The sequence below is a fragment of the Microtus oregoni genome, unplaced genomic scaffold (assembly GCF_018167655.1).
Source record: "Microtus oregoni isolate MIOR12 unplaced genomic scaffold, Mior012 000029F_ref0000214, whole genome shotgun sequence".
Classification (NCBI taxonomy): domain Eukaryota; kingdom Metazoa; phylum Chordata; class Mammalia; order Rodentia; family Cricetidae; genus Microtus; species Microtus oregoni.
The window spans coordinates 13,724,060-13,741,369 of NW_024543088.1; the positions used below are offsets into that span (position 1 = coordinate 13,724,060).

Below are 17,310 nucleotides of genomic sequence, written 5' to 3' on the forward strand. Positions count from 1 at the left end.
AGAATATGGTTTGAAAAAAATTCTGTTCTTTGTGCCTGATTCTTGCTGTCCTTTGTACAGAGTTTTTATTTGTTTGTCTAGTCTCTCTGACCATTTAAAAATGCTTTACTCTGATGCTGGACTATTTTCCCAAACCCATTTGATCTTTCTGACAATTTGACAGTCTCTACTGTTTGGATAATTTACTTATGTCTTCCAGTGTAATACGTGTAATGGATTTATCATCAATTGTTGTCCCCTAAACTTTACTATCAACTGCTTCTTCTCTGACACAGAAGCAGCTGAATGTGTGTAAACACATGTTTCTAGATGTTTGACACAGTTAATAGCTCTCTTCACTCTCTGTGATCTCAAGCCAATCTAACATGTACTATTAACAGCAATTAATGGCATTCACCCTTAAGAGGTTATTAATGGTAAAAATTTTGTAAGCATGCTAAAATTTAAAAATACTTAAGTTAAAGTTATTAAAATACAGTAAAAATCCTACATGATACTTTAAAAATATTTCCTTCCATATTATGTGTTGTCAAGATAATTATTTGAGATATAATAATCATGGATTTGTGGAAAACATCATTGTTTAATAAACACTCCTAGGGAACAATATTATAAGTTCTCTGAGGAAACACATAGGTCAAATCTTGAAAGGTGAGAATGGTTTTTACATGTTCCATCTCATCTCATCATGTTTTAGGATACGTGAGACACCATAACATAAGTTTATTCCAAACAACACTGACACAATTAAGGTCATGGACTCATGATTTTTAGTTCACTTTTGGAGAATGCAAAGTATTTTCAGTTTTTAAAGATAGCCTAGTGATTTGAGACAGACTAAACATAAATGAAGATGTCTAACTGTTAAATATTAAGAATGTATTACTTTCTTTGGTCTATGACTTTTGACTTTTAAAGACAAACTACGTTTGCAAACAGGCACATAAAGGAGAAGAACTTCTGTGGGGAAATCAACCCAAGTTAATACTCCATCCTCCCTCCTGTAGTGAACAACTTTGGAATGAGAAAAAAATATGAAGGTGACTGAGACAGTGCCTCTCTCTCTACCTTCATGAGAACCCTCAGTATAAATGATGAGAAAATTATGAATGGGCAGTGATTGCCACTGGATGTCTCTAAAGGAACTCATCAACAAAGATTTAAAAGAAACATTTCTGAAATATTTGAAAAACATAAATATGATACTCATTTGAAGAAGGTACCACATCATATACCAAAAGAAAGAAAAGAGCTAAGGGTTATTCCCTCTAACTTTAAAAGCAATGTAGTTCACATGGGGGTATATGGGAGAAATATTTGTGATCCATTTTCTGCCAGGCTGCAGAGAGCATCTAGACAACAGGACCCAGTCATATATATGCCCCACACTTTCCCATTCCCAGGACCCTTCCCAGACCTCATTCAACTTAAGTGAAAAAAAATTGATAAATATAACAAATGTGTCTTTATGATAAATGAAGTGTTTTTTTTTTTTCTTGATTTTTGAGACCGGGTTTCTCCGTAGCTTTTTTGGTTCCTGTCCTGGAACTAGCTCTTGTAGACCAGGGTGGCCTCGAACTCACAGAGATCCGCCTGCCCTGCCTCCCGAGTGCTGGGATTAAAGGCGTGTGCCACCACTGCCCGGCTTTGAAGTGTCTTATCTATAATAATAACATGGAAAAATGATAAAGGCCTCTGTGGAATTTACAGTTGAACAGAATCATAAATATGCTTTCTATGCATATAACATCATACGTCAAATATAATGTGCCAATACCAAGCTGTTTTCATTTCTGTAGCTCTGTAATAGTTTGAAGTCAGGGATGGTAATGCCTCCAGAAGTACCTTTATTGTATAGACAATGAGGAATACTGAGAATTCAAGAACAATTGCAGTGGGTTTTTGATCCTACTGCACGTACTGGCTTTGTGGGAGCCTAGGCAGTTTGAATGCTCACCTCGAGACCTGGATAGAGGTGGGCAGTCCTTGGGCTTCCCACAGGTCAGGGAACCCTGATTGCTCTTCGAGCAGATGAGGGGGGGGGGACTTGATCAGGGGAGGGGGAGGGAAATGGGAAGCGGTTGTGGGGACGAGGCAGAAATCCTTAATAAATAAATAAATTAAAAAAAAAAAAGAATTGTTTTGGCTATCCTGGGTTTTTTGTTTTTCCATGTAAAGTTGATTATTTTTCTCTCAAGGTCTGTGAAGAATTTTGTTGGGATTTTGATGGGGATTGCATTGAATCTCTAGATTGCTTTTGGTAAAATTGCCATTTTTACTATTTTGATCCTCCCAATCCAATAGCAAGGGAGATCCTTCCATTTTCTGGTATCCTCTTCAATTTCTTTCTTCAAAGTTTTAAAGTTCTTGTCAAATAGATCTTTCACTTCCTTGGTTAGAGTTACCCCCAAGTTATTTTATGCTGTTTGTGGCTATCGTGAAAGGTGATGCTTCTCTGAGTTCCCTCTCTGCTTCCATATCCTTTGTATACAGGAGGGCAACTGACTTTTGGGAGTTGATCTTGTATCCTGGCACATTACTAAAGGTGTTTATCAGCTGTAGGAGTTCTTTGGTGGAGTTTTTGGTAACCCATGTTAAGTCAGCACTCTACCACACACCTCACCAGCTCCTTCCTCCCTGCTTACTAGCAACTCACCTGCAGGACTCAATTCCTCCTTCTACTTCCTCTCCCTGCCCAGAAGTCTTGTCTTTACCTCATGCTTAAATAATGTCCATTCAATCTTCCTATTACACCAATCACACCAATCTATCTTTACAGTGTACACATATCCCATGACAAATCTACATCTATTTTATGACATGTTTTTATTGTTGTTGTCATTCATGGAAGAGTTCACACTTTTGAAACCCTGCCAATAGAGAATAGACTATCAGAACAAAAAAATACAATAAAAATTGGTCAAATGTTTAACAGTTTTATTGCACAGACACTGAATGAGAAGACCTGAATTTTAAACAAGCTGATACTTATTTAATATCACAAAAATCATAGGAAAATAATGCTTATATAGACATAATCTCATTACATAAGCAAGCATATGCCAAGAAATTAAAGATGCATCAAGATCTGAAATAGTATGACACTGGATGTTTTTAACACATTACCTTAACACAGAGTCAAGAAACCTTATTGCTTAATTTACTTCTACTAGAAATATTTACTTATTCATAAAGTTAATGCTTGAATAGTATGTTAACAGTGATGCATAAATTCTGTTTACAATAAATGCTTGATGACAATGAAGTCCAAATCTGGATACAATGTTTCTAAATTCATAAGAACTGTAAAGCTGTCTATGTATTGACTAGGCTTTGAAAATTAATTGAATGATGCGAGTCTCAATAATAACTTGGTTAATGTATGAAGATCTGTACAACAAATTAATGTGAGATATATTAAAAATTTATGAAATGTACATCACACATGACTTTTTTTATGCTTTCTAAGACTTGAGTTTGTGTTAAAGGATTTACCACATTCTTTACATATGTAAGGTTTGTCACCAGTAAGAAGTCTATGGTGAGTATGAAGAGCTGAGATCTGGGTAAAGGACTTGTCACATTTTTGACATCTACAAGGTTACTCACAACAATGAATTCTGTAATGATTATGAAGTGTTGAGATATGGGCAAAAGATTTGCCACATGATTGACATGTGTAAGGTTTCTCACCAGTATGGGTTCTGTGATGACTGTGAAGATTTGAGATCTGGGTAAAGGACTTGCCACATGTTTGACATCTGTAAGGTTTCTCACCAGTATGGATTCTGCGATGAGTATAAAGAGTTGATGCCCTGGTAAAGGCCTTGCCACATTCTTGACATCTGAAAGGTTTCTCACCAGTATGGGTTCTGCGATGATTATAAAGTGTTGAGACATGGGCAAAAGACTTGCCACATTCTTGACACGTGTAAGGTTTCTCACCAGTATGGACTCTGTGATGTCTGTGAAGATCTGACACCTGGGTAAAGGACTTGCGACATGCTTGACATGTGTAAGGTTTCTCACCAGTATGGATTCTCTGGTGAGCTTGAAGATTTGCATAATGGTTAAATGACTTGCCACAATCTTTACATTTGTATGGCTTCTCTTTGGGATTAATTCTCTCATACATCGTGAGGCATACACATCTGTATAAGCACCTTCCACATTCCATATAGTTGTTTTGACTTTCTTCATTTTGATTGCTTATATAATGCTTCTCTTCTTTCTGGTTATGCTGGAACAAAAATAAAGGTGTGCGTTATAATAAAAAATCTCCTTAAAATTATCGTGTATGTATTGGCTCTTAGGAAAAACAGACTTTTAAGTATTTAAATAATAAGTAAGCCATATAGTGATTTGATGTTTTGGGAATTTGTTCCTTCCGTGATGAGGATTCTGGTAAATAGTCTTCCTAGAGTTCCTAGGAAAGGTTGTAATAACATCATTAAATGTGTAAGACTTCTCACAACTAGAAAACCTATGATATATTTTCAGTCTCATTTAATTGAGAAAAATCTTCTCATGTATATATCAATTGAATAGCTTGTCACAAAATATAATTATTATTTAAGGGAATTAAATGTTTAATAGCATATGCGTCATTCAGTTTCAGGTTTTTCAAAATTATTTGTACAATATAAACATGTTTAGAACATTTTTTTTTTCTGAGAAACTGCTTCTGAAAATAATGTGACATCTTTCAAGGTAAGATAGAGATTACTGACATTTTTTGGCAGGGCTACCCAGTGTGGTTGATGAATATAGATTATTTCAATTATGACATAATCCATTCTCTTTTCTCTCTTCATCCTGAAAGATTTTTAAGTCACTACTTACAGCTATTCCTGATATCAATTTCTGAATAGGATCTTGTCTATTCTCCTGTGAAAATAGGTCTTGTGCTTGATGAAAATAGAAAACTGGAAGGAAGAAAAATATAATTATCTGCATTAGTACACTATGTGAAACATTTTTAGATATACAAGTAACATAGTTTTATAAATATGTAGACCCATAGTCAAGGTGGCATATTACAAAAAATAAACTTCAAATCATTCATTCTAATAAAACAATCTTTTTAAGGCAAATGGACAGATATTTTATAACATACATTAAATAAACTATAAAAATGGAAGGATCGAAGTTACGTTACCTTAGAGATTCCAGTCATAATTTTGAGAATTAAGACTAAAATAGGTTGAGTGAAATGACCCCATATAATCAGATATCTGAATACATGGTCTGAGTTGGTGGATACTTGTTGTTAGGATAAAGAGGTATCAACTTAATGGAACATATATGTCCCTGGACTGGCTTTGAGAATTTTAATGCCTTCAATTGCCAAAAGTGACCTCTCTGCTTCCTGCTGTGGTTCTAGATAGGACCTCTCACTGCTGCTCTAGTCCCTTGTCAGCTGCTACCTCTGATTCATTATAATAGATCTTTCTTCTGTATTTTGCCTTTATCTTGGAGTTTTATCACAGAAATTGAAAAGTAACTATGTACAAAGCCTATAACCCAACTACAAAAAACACTCATATATCCATACTGGATATAACTCATCTCCACAATCTTTTCGAATGAACAAATTGAATAATATTAGTAAAGAATGCAGAATATTTATTAGTAAAGAAAGAAGGAAATAAAGAACAGGAAACAGTTATTACTAATAGGTCCACAGGGAATCAAGTATGCCACAAAGAAGGGGTCCATATATTTTCAAGGAAATTCACTAGGACTGATCTTATCAGAGATACATTTTAATAAAATATATTCTGATTATGACTTTTAATCCCTCAAAAGCCCTGAGATCATCCCCATATTAACTAATGTCTGAATTTACCCACTTTCTGTCACGTTGTAGAAAAAATATAGGCATCTAAAGAATGAGAATAAAATAATGTAATCAGAGTCAACGAAATCAGACAGGATAAGAGAAGACAAGGAGACAAAGAAAAAGCACAGTAAACATGTATAGAGAAAGACACATAGTTGTCCATACAAAAACTGCATAAAACAAAACAAGGCAAAACTCTAGAAGTTATAATATACAAAAAGATACCATAAGGTCAAAAAATAAAAACAAATAAATTCCCAAACTAAACATTATGGGGAAAAAGAATGTACAAATATTTCATTGAGTGGTGTTTTTGTTATCCATCAAGTGCTGGGTATGGGGCCTTCCTGTAACAGTGACTCTTATCCCAGTTCATGCTCTCTTCAAGAAACTAAATTTTCTTGGGGACTTGTGGTCTACTGGAAATAGCTTAGGTAAGATTAGAATTAAAAGCCATCTTTTTGTTAAATGTATTTTTCTAGATTCCTTTACAAAATAAGTTTTCATAGATGAGTGAACTTATGTTAGTATCTACAATTTGATTTTAATAATCAATATCAGTTTTCAACCATACAATTATAATACAAATGCTGATTATATAACTGCAGAAAAAAATTGTGGATGAGCTTTTTTTTTTCATCTGCAAGATCCTTGGAAACCCCAACATGGCCTGCTTCAGGGCTGAGGGGACCAGAGAGCCAACGGAGGAAGGGGGAGGGGTTGTTTCCTGTCCCTTCCCCCCAGCCCACCTTTTAGTCTACAACCCTGAAACCCTGCAAGAGGGGAACTGGAGAGGAGAGCAAGTAGCCACACAGCCAGAGCACCTGAAGTGCAACTCTCTGAGAGAGTCCCAGGGAACTGAATTCACACATAATACCCCACACACTAATAGTAGGAGAGTTCAACACTCCTCTCTCACCAATGGACAGGTCAGACAGAAACCTAACAGAGAAATAAGAGAATTAACAGATGTAAAGAATCAAATGGATTTATCAGACATCTATAGAACATTCCGCCCAAACAGGAAAGAATATACCTTCTCAGCAACTCATGGAACCTTCACGAAAATTGATCACATACTCCATAACAAAGCAAACACCCACAGATACAAAAAAAATTGGAGAACCACCTGTGTCTTATCGGATCACCATGGAGTAAAGACAAAATTTAACAACAATACCACCCCCTGGAAAGCCTACAAACTCATGGAAACTTAACAGTCAACTACTGAACCACCCGTGAATCAAGGAAGAAATAAAGAAAGAAATTGAAGTCTTCCTTGAATTCAAGAAAAATGAGGACACAACATACCCAAACCTATGAGACACTATGAAAGCAGTGCTAAGAGGAAAGTTCATAGCACTAAGTGCCCACATAGAGAAAACGGAGAAAGCTCACATTAGAGACTTAACAGCACACCTAAAAGCTCTAGAAAAAAAAGAAGCAGACTCACCCAGGAGTAGAAGACTGGAAATAAGCAAACTGAGGGCTGAAATCAACAAAATAGAAACACAGAAAACAATCCAAAGAATCAATGAAACAAAAAGCTGGTTCTTTGAGAAAATCAACAAGATTGACAAACCCCAATCCAAACTAATCAAAAGGCAGAGAGAGAACACACAAATTAACAAGATCAGAAATGAAAAAGGGGACAAAACAAGAGACACTGAGGAAATTCAGAGACTCATTAGGTCTTACTACAAAAGCCTGTAATCCACAAAATTGGAAAATGTAAAAGAAATGGACATTTTTTAGATAAATACCATATACCAAAATTACATCAAGACCAGGTGAACAATTTAAATAGACCCATAAGTCGTGAGGAAATAGAAGCTGTCATCAAATACCTCCCAACCAAAAAAAGCCCAGGGCCAGATGGTTTTAATGCAGAATTCTACAAGAACTTCCAAGAAGAGCTAATACCTATACTCCTTAATGTGTTCCACATAATAGAAACTGAAGAGTCACTGCCAAGCACTCTTTATGAAGCTACAATTACCCTGATACCAAAACCACACAAAGACTCAACCAAGAAAGAGAATTACAGACCAATCTCACTCATGAACATCAATGTAAAAATTCTCAATAAAATTCTGGCAAACTGAATCCAAGAACACATCAAAAAAAAATCATCTATTATGATTAAGTAGGCTTCATTCCAGAGATTCAGGGCTGGATCAACATATGAAATCTATCAAAGTAATCCATTATATAAATAAAGTGAAAGAAAAAACCATATGATCATTTCATTAAATGCCAAAAAAAATTTGACAAAATTACACCCCTTTTTGATAAAGGTCTTGGATAGAATAGGGATACAAGGATCATATCTAAATATAATAAAAGCAATATACAGCAAACTGACAGCTAACATCAAATTAAATGGAAAGAAACTCAAACTAAAATCAGGAAGAAGACAATGCTGTTCACTCTCTCCATATCTCTCCAACATAGTGCTTGAAGTTCTAGCAATAGCAATAAGACAACATAAGGAGATCAAGGGGATTCGAATTGGAAAGGAAGAAGTCAAACTTTCGTTATTTGCAGATGCTAAAATAGTGTTCATAAGTGACCCCAAAAACTCTACCAAAGAACTCTTACAGCTGATAAATACCTTCAGTGGTGTGGCAGGATACAAAATCAACTCCAAAAAAATCAGTAGCCCTCCTATACATGAAGGATAAAGAAGCTGAGAAGGAAATCAGAGAAACATCACCTTTCACGATAGCCACAAATAGCATAATGTATCTTAGGACAACACTAACCAAGGAAGTGAAAGATCTATTTGACAAGAACTTTAAGTCTTTGAAGAAAGAAATTGAAAAGGATACCAGAAAATGGAAGGATCACCCATGCTCTTGGATTGGTAGGATCAACATAGTAAAACTGGCAATGCTACCAAAGGCAATCCATAGCTTCAATGCAATCCCCATCAAAATCCCAACAAAATTCTTCACAGACCTTGAGAGAACAATAATCCACTTTATATGGAAAACAAAACAAAACAAAACAAAAAACCAGTATTGCTCAAACAATCCAATACTATAAAGGAACTTCTGGAGGCATTATCATCCCTGACATTAAACTGTATTACAGAGCTACAGTAATGAAAACAGCTTGGTACTGGCATAAAAACCAAGACGTTGACCAAAGAAATCGAATTGAAGACCCGGATATTAATCCACAAACCTATGAACACCTGATCTTTGACAAAGAAGCTAAAATTATACAATGGAAAAAGTAAAGCATCTTCAACAAATGGTGATGGCATAACTGGACATCAACCAGTTATGTAGAAGAATGTAAATACACCATGCACAAAACTCAAGTCCAAATGGATTAAAGACCTCAATATAAATCTGACAACACTGAATATAGAAAATATAGAAAAGACTATCCCAAGTGAGATAACCCAGACCCAATAATATGAACATGGTATGTACTCACTTATTAGTGGATTCCAGCCAAAAACAAAGGACATTGAGCCTATAGATCATGATCCTAGAGAAGGTAAGTAATAAGATGAACCCAAAGAAAAACATATATAGATCCTCCTGGAAATTGGAAGCAGACAAGATTGCCAGGCAAAAGTTTGGAGCATTGGGGTGTAGGTTGGTTAGGGGAAAGGGGAGAGTGGGGGAGAGAAGGGAGAAGGGGAGGGTTGGGGAGAACTTGGGGGAGTGGGATTTTTGAGATGGAGCAAGGATGGGATATGGGAGAGCAGGGAAGAAGATATCTTAATTAAGGAAGCCATTTTGGGGTTGGCAAGAGGCTTGGCTCTAGAGGGGTTTCAGGTGTCCACGGGAATGTCCCCAGCTAGGACCCCGGGCAGTGGAGGAGAAGGTACCTGAACTGGCCTTGCCTGTAGTCAGACTGATGGCTATCTTGAATATCTCCATCGAACGATGGATGGAGATAGAGGCAGAGACCCACACTGGAGCACTGGTCTGAGTTCCCAAGGTCCAGTTGAAGAGCAGAAGGAGGGAGAAAATGAGCGAGCAAGTCAGGACAGCAAGGGGTTGGTCCACCCACTGAGACAGTGTGCCTGAGTTAATGGGAGCTCACCAAATCTAGATGGACTTGGACTGAAGGAGCATGGGATCAAACTGGACCCTCTGAATGTGGCTGACAATTGGTGCAGAATGAGGGGCCAATGATAATGGCACTGGGATTTGTCTCTACTGCATGTATTAGCTTTTTGGTATCCTAGTCTATTTGGATGCACACCTTCCTAAGCCTGGATGGACAGGGGAGCCCACAGGGCAGGGTACCTTGCCCTCTCTTAGGACTGAAGGGGAATGGGGGGGAAGGGTGTGTGGGAGAAAGGGAGGGAAGTGGGAGGAAGGGAGAAATTGGAAAATTTGACTGGTATTATTTATAAAATAATAAAATAAAATAAATAAAATTGTGGATGATAATACCATACATATATAATTTATTTTTCGGCCGGGCGGTGGTGGCGCACGCCTTTAATCCCAGCACTCGGGAGGCAGAGGCAGGTGGATCTCTGTGAGTTTGAGACCAGCCTGGTCTACAGAGCTAGTTCCAGGACAGGCTCCAAAGCCACAGAGAAACCCTGTCTCGAAAAAACCAAAAAAAAAAAAAAATATTTTTCATGATTATTTAAACTATTTTGAGTTTTTGTTTGTTTGTATCCATATGTTGCTGAAGACTTGTCTTTCTGCGATCTTCAAGAATTGTGTTAGAATTTAATGATGAGATTTTCACTGAATCAATATATTACTTTCAATAAGATGTTCATTTTTACTACATTAACTGACCAATCCTTGAGCACAGAAATTTTTTTCTATCTTCTGATACATTTCTATAAGGATCTTTAACTTTCTTAGTTCAAATTCCCTCAAACTATTTTCTGAGGCTATTGTAAAAGATATTGTTTCCCTTATTTCCATTTAAATCTTTTCTCATTTCTATAGAGGAGCACTACTGCTTTTGTTAGCTAATTTTGCACCCCTTAAATTTGATTAAAGTTTATCTCACTTGTAGGAGATTCTTGGTGGAGTTCTTTAGAGTCTGTAAACCTAAATTCATAGCATCTGCATATAAAGTTACTTTGATCTCTTCCTTTATTATTCATCACTTTTTGATCTTCATCCATGTTACTGTTCTAGCTAAGATTCCAAGTGCTGTATTGAATACATATGGAGAAAGTGAGTCCCATTTAAATGGTTCCCTATTTTAGTGGAAAGGTTTGAATATCTCTCGATTTAGTTTGGTGTGGGATATAGGCTTGCTATAAATTGTGTCTTTCATTTGGAGGTATGTCCCTTGCATCCCTAATCTCTCCAGGACTTTTATCAAAAATGGGGTGTTAATTTTGTCAAAGGCTTTTCTGCATCTAATGAGATAAACATCTGGAATTTGACCTTCAGTTTGTATAAGTGGTAGATTACATTTATTGGTTTTGAATTGTTGATCTAGCTCTACACGTCTTGAGATGAAGCCTATGTAGATCACCTTTTTGATATACTATTGGATTCATGATGCAAATATTTTATTGACGACTTTTGTATATATGTTCATAATGAAATACAGGCATTCATTCCCATTGCTTCTGGTGTGACTTGCCAACTAAAACGGGACTCACAGGTGGACATGGTACAAACAGTAAGAAAATATTCAGTTTTAACTAGTATGCTTCTTATATCAAACCCATTCTATGGACTGTTCAGAGCTCTTTCTGGACAGAGTGATAATACATAGTAAGCCAGGAAGTCATGAATGACTATAAGAAAATAGTACTTTTTATACACACCATGACAGTTGCCCATAAGAACTCAGGTGATTAGGATAGCATTCATCAGACCTGAGCAAGCTCAAGCCAGATTAATATTCTAGGAAGAAAAGCTGATGGGAACTGGAGTACCAAGCCTTGCTGAGAAGTTCCTATCATCTTAAAGATGATTGGAGAAAGAGCATTAAGTGTATTTTTAAAATGTGTAACTCCTGATACTTCAACCATATGCAGGCCATTCTCAACACCCGGATTGTATGGGAATTACAGATTGAACTCTGAGTATAAATAAAGATGGGAAAAAAATCAAAGATATGTGAGGAAGCAGAACATGGGAAGAGTTGGGGAATTGAATATGATCGAAAGTCATTATGAGGCATTCAAAATAATAAAAGTATATATGAAAAATAAAAGTATATACAAATTTGCTTCTCCAAGCAAACTCAAATTTAGACAGATATAAAAACACATAAGAAAACACAACCTTTATGTGAAAAGCAACATAAATTTTGATATTCAGAGATTTTCAGATATTAAAATAGACCAATAACATGTGTGAATAAACAACTCCTAGTTTCTAATGAATATTTTGCAGAAATAGAAAAAGTTATCTTTGAAATTCTGTAGATTTTAATGCAAAGAACGAATTCAACAATCTTCCAAAATGAGTCCAACTATAAAATTTATATTTTCTGATTTTATGTGATTCTAACAAACTGTGAAAACCACATAATAAGTGCAAACAAACAGACATGAACGTGTACAGAGAAATATTCCTTGAAACACTGTGAAAAGTTTTTTAATGCTAATTTTCATTTCAATATTGTTCATTTCAGGATGTGGTAGCATTCAAGGATATGGCAATAAATTATCTTCTGCTTTATATCATAATTAAAGTTAACTATTCAATGTGAATTTTTAGGTCAATTTATGTGAATGAGACTTAAAAAAATTTAGAATAATTATTCAATGTGAATTTTTATACCATTTCAGGTAAAGATCTTTGCAAACCCCACTTCAGGAGAGAATTCCTCCATGTCCTATGTTTCCCACATGTGCTAATACTTCCTGTGGCTTACCTTTTTCATTGCCTTCTTTCTCTCCTGTGTTCACATTCCAGGGCTCTTTGCCTTGTTCAAGGGAGCTGATCAGATCTGGTTTTGACACTGAAATACCTGAATATTGGAAGAGATATATGGGTATAACTTGGGATAATAGTAAAAACACGGATTTCTAATAAACCACCATACTAACTATATAAGATGGCATATAACATAAAATTCCAAATATAATTACCTAATTGCTATCTCCCAATATTTTAAAACACCCAAAAGCATTTTTTTTTAGTATTCTGTACTTTGGGTTTGTTTGTAAATTACTATTGAATCTAAATGCAAATATGTAATAAATCATTACGTTACAAACCAATATATAATCTATGGTGTGTCTGAAAAGTAAAATGTATTATAAATGTTTGAATGATGAATGCCATCTCCAGGAGTCAGGAGTATATTGACAAGATAAATTTACACAAATCATTGTGTTCTAAATGATGAACTCTAAGATTTTTATTAAATTGGCATGTGAAAGTGAGGCCGACAATTCAGACATAGATGTAAAACACACTTGTAAGAAACAATTACGATAAAGAAGAAATCATGAAAGAAAAAAGTCTCACCCACAGAGACCATGTTACTGTAGTTCTCCAACATGACTTCCCTGTACAAAGCCCTTTGTGCAAAGTCGAGGCAGTCCCACTCATCTGGAGAGAAATCAATTGCCACATCCTGGAATGTCAAGATTCCCTGTCATGAAAAAAAAGAGTTTATCAAGTGCCCACGAACACATTTCTTTACTTAGACTATGAATACAAGAATTTATCACAAAACTTGAAGTGTTCTTGATTAGCATTATTCTAAAAGACATACTCCAAAATATAGTCTACACTGAAAATCTGTGTGCTGAAAATATTAAATCAAGAAGGATAAACTTAAGGTGTAGATGTACAGGCAGAAAAGGGGTATGTGAATGGGAGCCAGACTATCTTCATGTGAAGTCCAGACTTCACCATTTAAGGGCATCTATTTCTCATGGCAAATTGTTTCTTTAGGAACCACAGGTAAAAGATCCATGAGCTGTAAAGTTGCAACCATATGTGCATGCACCGTTGTGAAATGAAAATATATCAAAAGTAAGATGTGGAGCAAGGGACAGAAATGCCATATCCAAGAATGAAGCAGAAATTCTTACTGCAAATTATTTCAATGACAACAGTGGGAAAGACCATGAAAGAGATGACACCTGTGTGTGGCAAGCTGGGAAGAGACACAGAATTACTCCAGGATGCACCCTACCTAAATCTGAAACTCACAGACATCTCACACTAAAATGCCAAATTCTCTACCCAGTCAGCTATCCTTCTAAAAACCAAATAGGACAAGGAACCATATCCTACACATCACTAAAGTACCTTTAGTATACCTGACTTCACTCTAATAAGTCATTTCCATTCTCTAGAATTTACATGTCCACATATCCTCCCCTCTGCACCAAACTGCTCTATCCATATCAGGCACAATAATACCAAAGTCACATGCCCATATCTCATTGCAAAAATACAAACACTGTGAAAGGAACAAGTCAGTATCTCCTCTCCAAAACATACTAATAAAATAGAAATGTTTGTCAACGAGAATGACTTTGATGAAACATAGGAAAGAGAATTTAAATGAACAATCAAACGTTCATGAAAGATTTCCAAGAGAAAACTGACAATAAAGAGAAAGAAATAGCTCAATGAAATGAGTAGAAAATGAAATTCAATAGATGAAATTAAGTTTTCCTCACGATGAAAAAGAAAACACAAAAAAAGTTCAAGAAATTTACAAAAAAACCCAAAAATATAGATCTGAGAATTTGTTTCAATAATAATATACAAACACTGAACAGGAGTCAACTGAAATTAATTTGGAATAAAAATACTCATTAGGATCTAGAGAAGTGTCTCTGAGGTAAAGAGCACTGCTGCTCTTCAAGAGGTCCTGAATTTAATTCCCAGGAACCACATGGTGGCTCACAATCATCTATAGTAAGAACTGATCCCTTCTTCTTGCATAAAGCTGTGCATACGGATAATCAGATACATAAAATAAATGAATAAAGAAAAGAAACAGTCATTGTACCAATTAGAAAATTCAAAGGAAAGACATCAAAAGTATCAGGGACCTAAAGGAAAAGAGATGACACGTAGAAGAAATAATAAAGAATTATGATTACTCTTAAAAAACAGGAAAATACTACACAGGAAATGATAGATAACATGAAAAATCCAAAGCTTTACGTTACAACCATAGGTGAGGGCGAAAATCACATAAATGGTAAATGACATATACCACATCTGCAAGATATGGAAGAAAATTTCCCAAAAACTATAAAAATACTCATCCATACAGCTACAAGAAGCACACAGAACATTGAAATGATCAAATCACAATAGAAAACCCCAATGGTATTTTCAGCATCTAATTAGAAGATAATGCATTTTAACTTGGTTTTCTAGTGAATTATATTATTGATTTTCATATGTTCAACATCCGTACATCTCTGGGATAAAGCCTACTTGATCATGGTCAATGTCTTTGCTTTGTTCTTGGATTCAGTTTATAAGTACTCTGTTGAGTATTTTAGCATCATTTTCATTAGCAAAATTTGTCTGTAGTTCTCTTCTTTGTTGAATCTTTGTATGGTTTGAAAATCAGAGTTAATGTGCTCTTATAAAATGAATTTAGTATTTTTACTTTAATTTCAGTTTGTGGAAAAATTTGAAGAGCATATGGTCTTCTTTGAATATCTCAGAGACGTCTGTCCTAAAATCATCTGATCCTGGAAATTTTTGGAGGTGGGGGATGTTTTTAATGACTGGTTTTATTTCTTTAGTGTTTATAAGTCTACTTAAGTTGTTAATATGATCCTGATTGAATATTGGTTAGGAGTATCATTGAAAAAGATCCATTAATTTTAAAATTTCTTATTTTGTGGAGTACAAGTTTTGAGCTAATCATTATCATTTAATAATGTCCCACTTTTCATTTCTTATTTTTTTTATTTGGATATTCTCTCTGTATTTTAGTTAGTCTGGACAATCTTGTTGATTTTTTTAAGCAAGACCTCTTAAAAAAGAATATTAAGTCTTTGAAGAAAGAAATTGAAGATACCAGAGAATGAAGAACTTTTCCATGCTCTTGGATAGGAAGGATCAATGTAATAAAATGGCAATCCTAAAAAGCCATCTACAGATTCACTGCAATCCCCATCAAAATCCCAACACAATTCTTCACAGACCTCAAAAGAACAATACTCAAAGTTCATATGGAAAAACTAAAAGTTCCAGATAGCCAAAACAATCATGTATAATGAAGGAACCTCTGGAGGCATCACCACCCCTGACATTAAGCTCTATTTTAGAGCTACAGTACTGAAAACAGCTTGGTATTGGCATAAAAAGAGACAGGTTGCCCAATGGAATCAAATCAAAGACCCAGACATGAATCCACACAGCTATGATCACCTAATTTTAACAAAGAACTTAAAATTATACAATGGAAAAAAAGAAAGCATCTTCAACAAATGGTCCTGGCATAATTAGATGTCAGCATGTACAAGAATGCAAATAGATTCATACCTACCACCATGCACAAAACTCAAGCCCAAATGGATTAAAGACCTCAATATAAATCCAACCACACTGAACCTGACAGAATAAAAAGTGGGCATTAAACTTCAATGCACGGGTACACCAGATCACTTCCTAAATATAAATATAACATTACTAGCACAGACACTGAAATAATAAATAATTAAATAAATGGGACCTCCTGAAACTGAGACACTTCTGTAAAAGCAAAGGAGGGAGTCAATAAGACAAAGAGCCACCCTACTGAATGGGGAAAGATCTTCATCAACCCAACATCAGACGGAGTACTGATCTCCAAAATATATAAAGAACTCAAGAAATTAAACAGTAAAATTCTAAATAACCCAATTAAAAAATGGGGTACTGAACTAAACAGAGAATTCTCAACAGAAGAATCTCAAATGGCTGAAAGACACTTGAGGAAAATTTCAATATCCTTAGCCATCAGGGAAACACAAATCAAAACCATCTTACACTGGTCAGAATGGCTAAGATCGAAAACACCAATAATTGCTTATGCTGGAGAGGATGCAGAGTAAGGGAAACACTTGTCCATTTCAGGTGGGAATGTAACCTTGTACAACCACTCTGGAAATTAGTATGGTGGTTTCTCAGAAAACTGGCAATCAACCTACAAGACCCAGCAACACCACTCTTGGGCATATACCCAAATAATGCTCAACCATACTACAAGGACATTTGTTAAACTATGTTCATAGCAGCATTATTCGTAATAGGCAAAACCTGGAAATAACCTACATGTTCCTCAACTGAAATATGGATAAAGAAAATGTGGTACATTTACATATTGAAATACTACTCAGCCATAAAAAAACAATGACATCTTGAAATTTGCATTTTAATGGCTGGAACTAGAAAATTAATAGTGAGTTAACACAGACCTAGAAAAATCAGCATGGCATGTACCCACTCACAGATGAATATTAGCTATATAGGAAAGTATTAGGAGCCTATAGTCCACAACCCAGAGCATTGGGCTGACTTCCCAAAGTCCAGCTG

The 17,310-nt window shown here is 35.5% G+C and overlaps 1 protein-coding gene across 1 annotated transcript in view; it reads right to left on the reverse strand.

Annotated features, from left to right (window-relative positions):
* LOC121464671 (zinc finger protein 850-like) overlaps window positions 1-17,310 on the reverse strand; it is a 77,266-nt gene that overhangs the window by 48,700 nt on the left and 11,256 nt on the right. The window contains exons 3-6 of the mRNA XM_041677693.1: window positions 13,276-13,402; window positions 12,677-12,772; window positions 4,843-4,925; window positions 3,646-4,240 (exon numbers count right to left, since the gene is read on the reverse strand). Of these exons, the coding sequence (XP_041533627.1) occupies window positions 3,646-4,240; window positions 4,843-4,925; window positions 12,677-12,772; window positions 13,276-13,402 (901 nt within the window). The remainder of the gene's footprint in view (window positions 1-3,645; window positions 4,241-4,842; window positions 4,926-12,676; window positions 12,773-13,275; window positions 13,403-17,310) is intronic.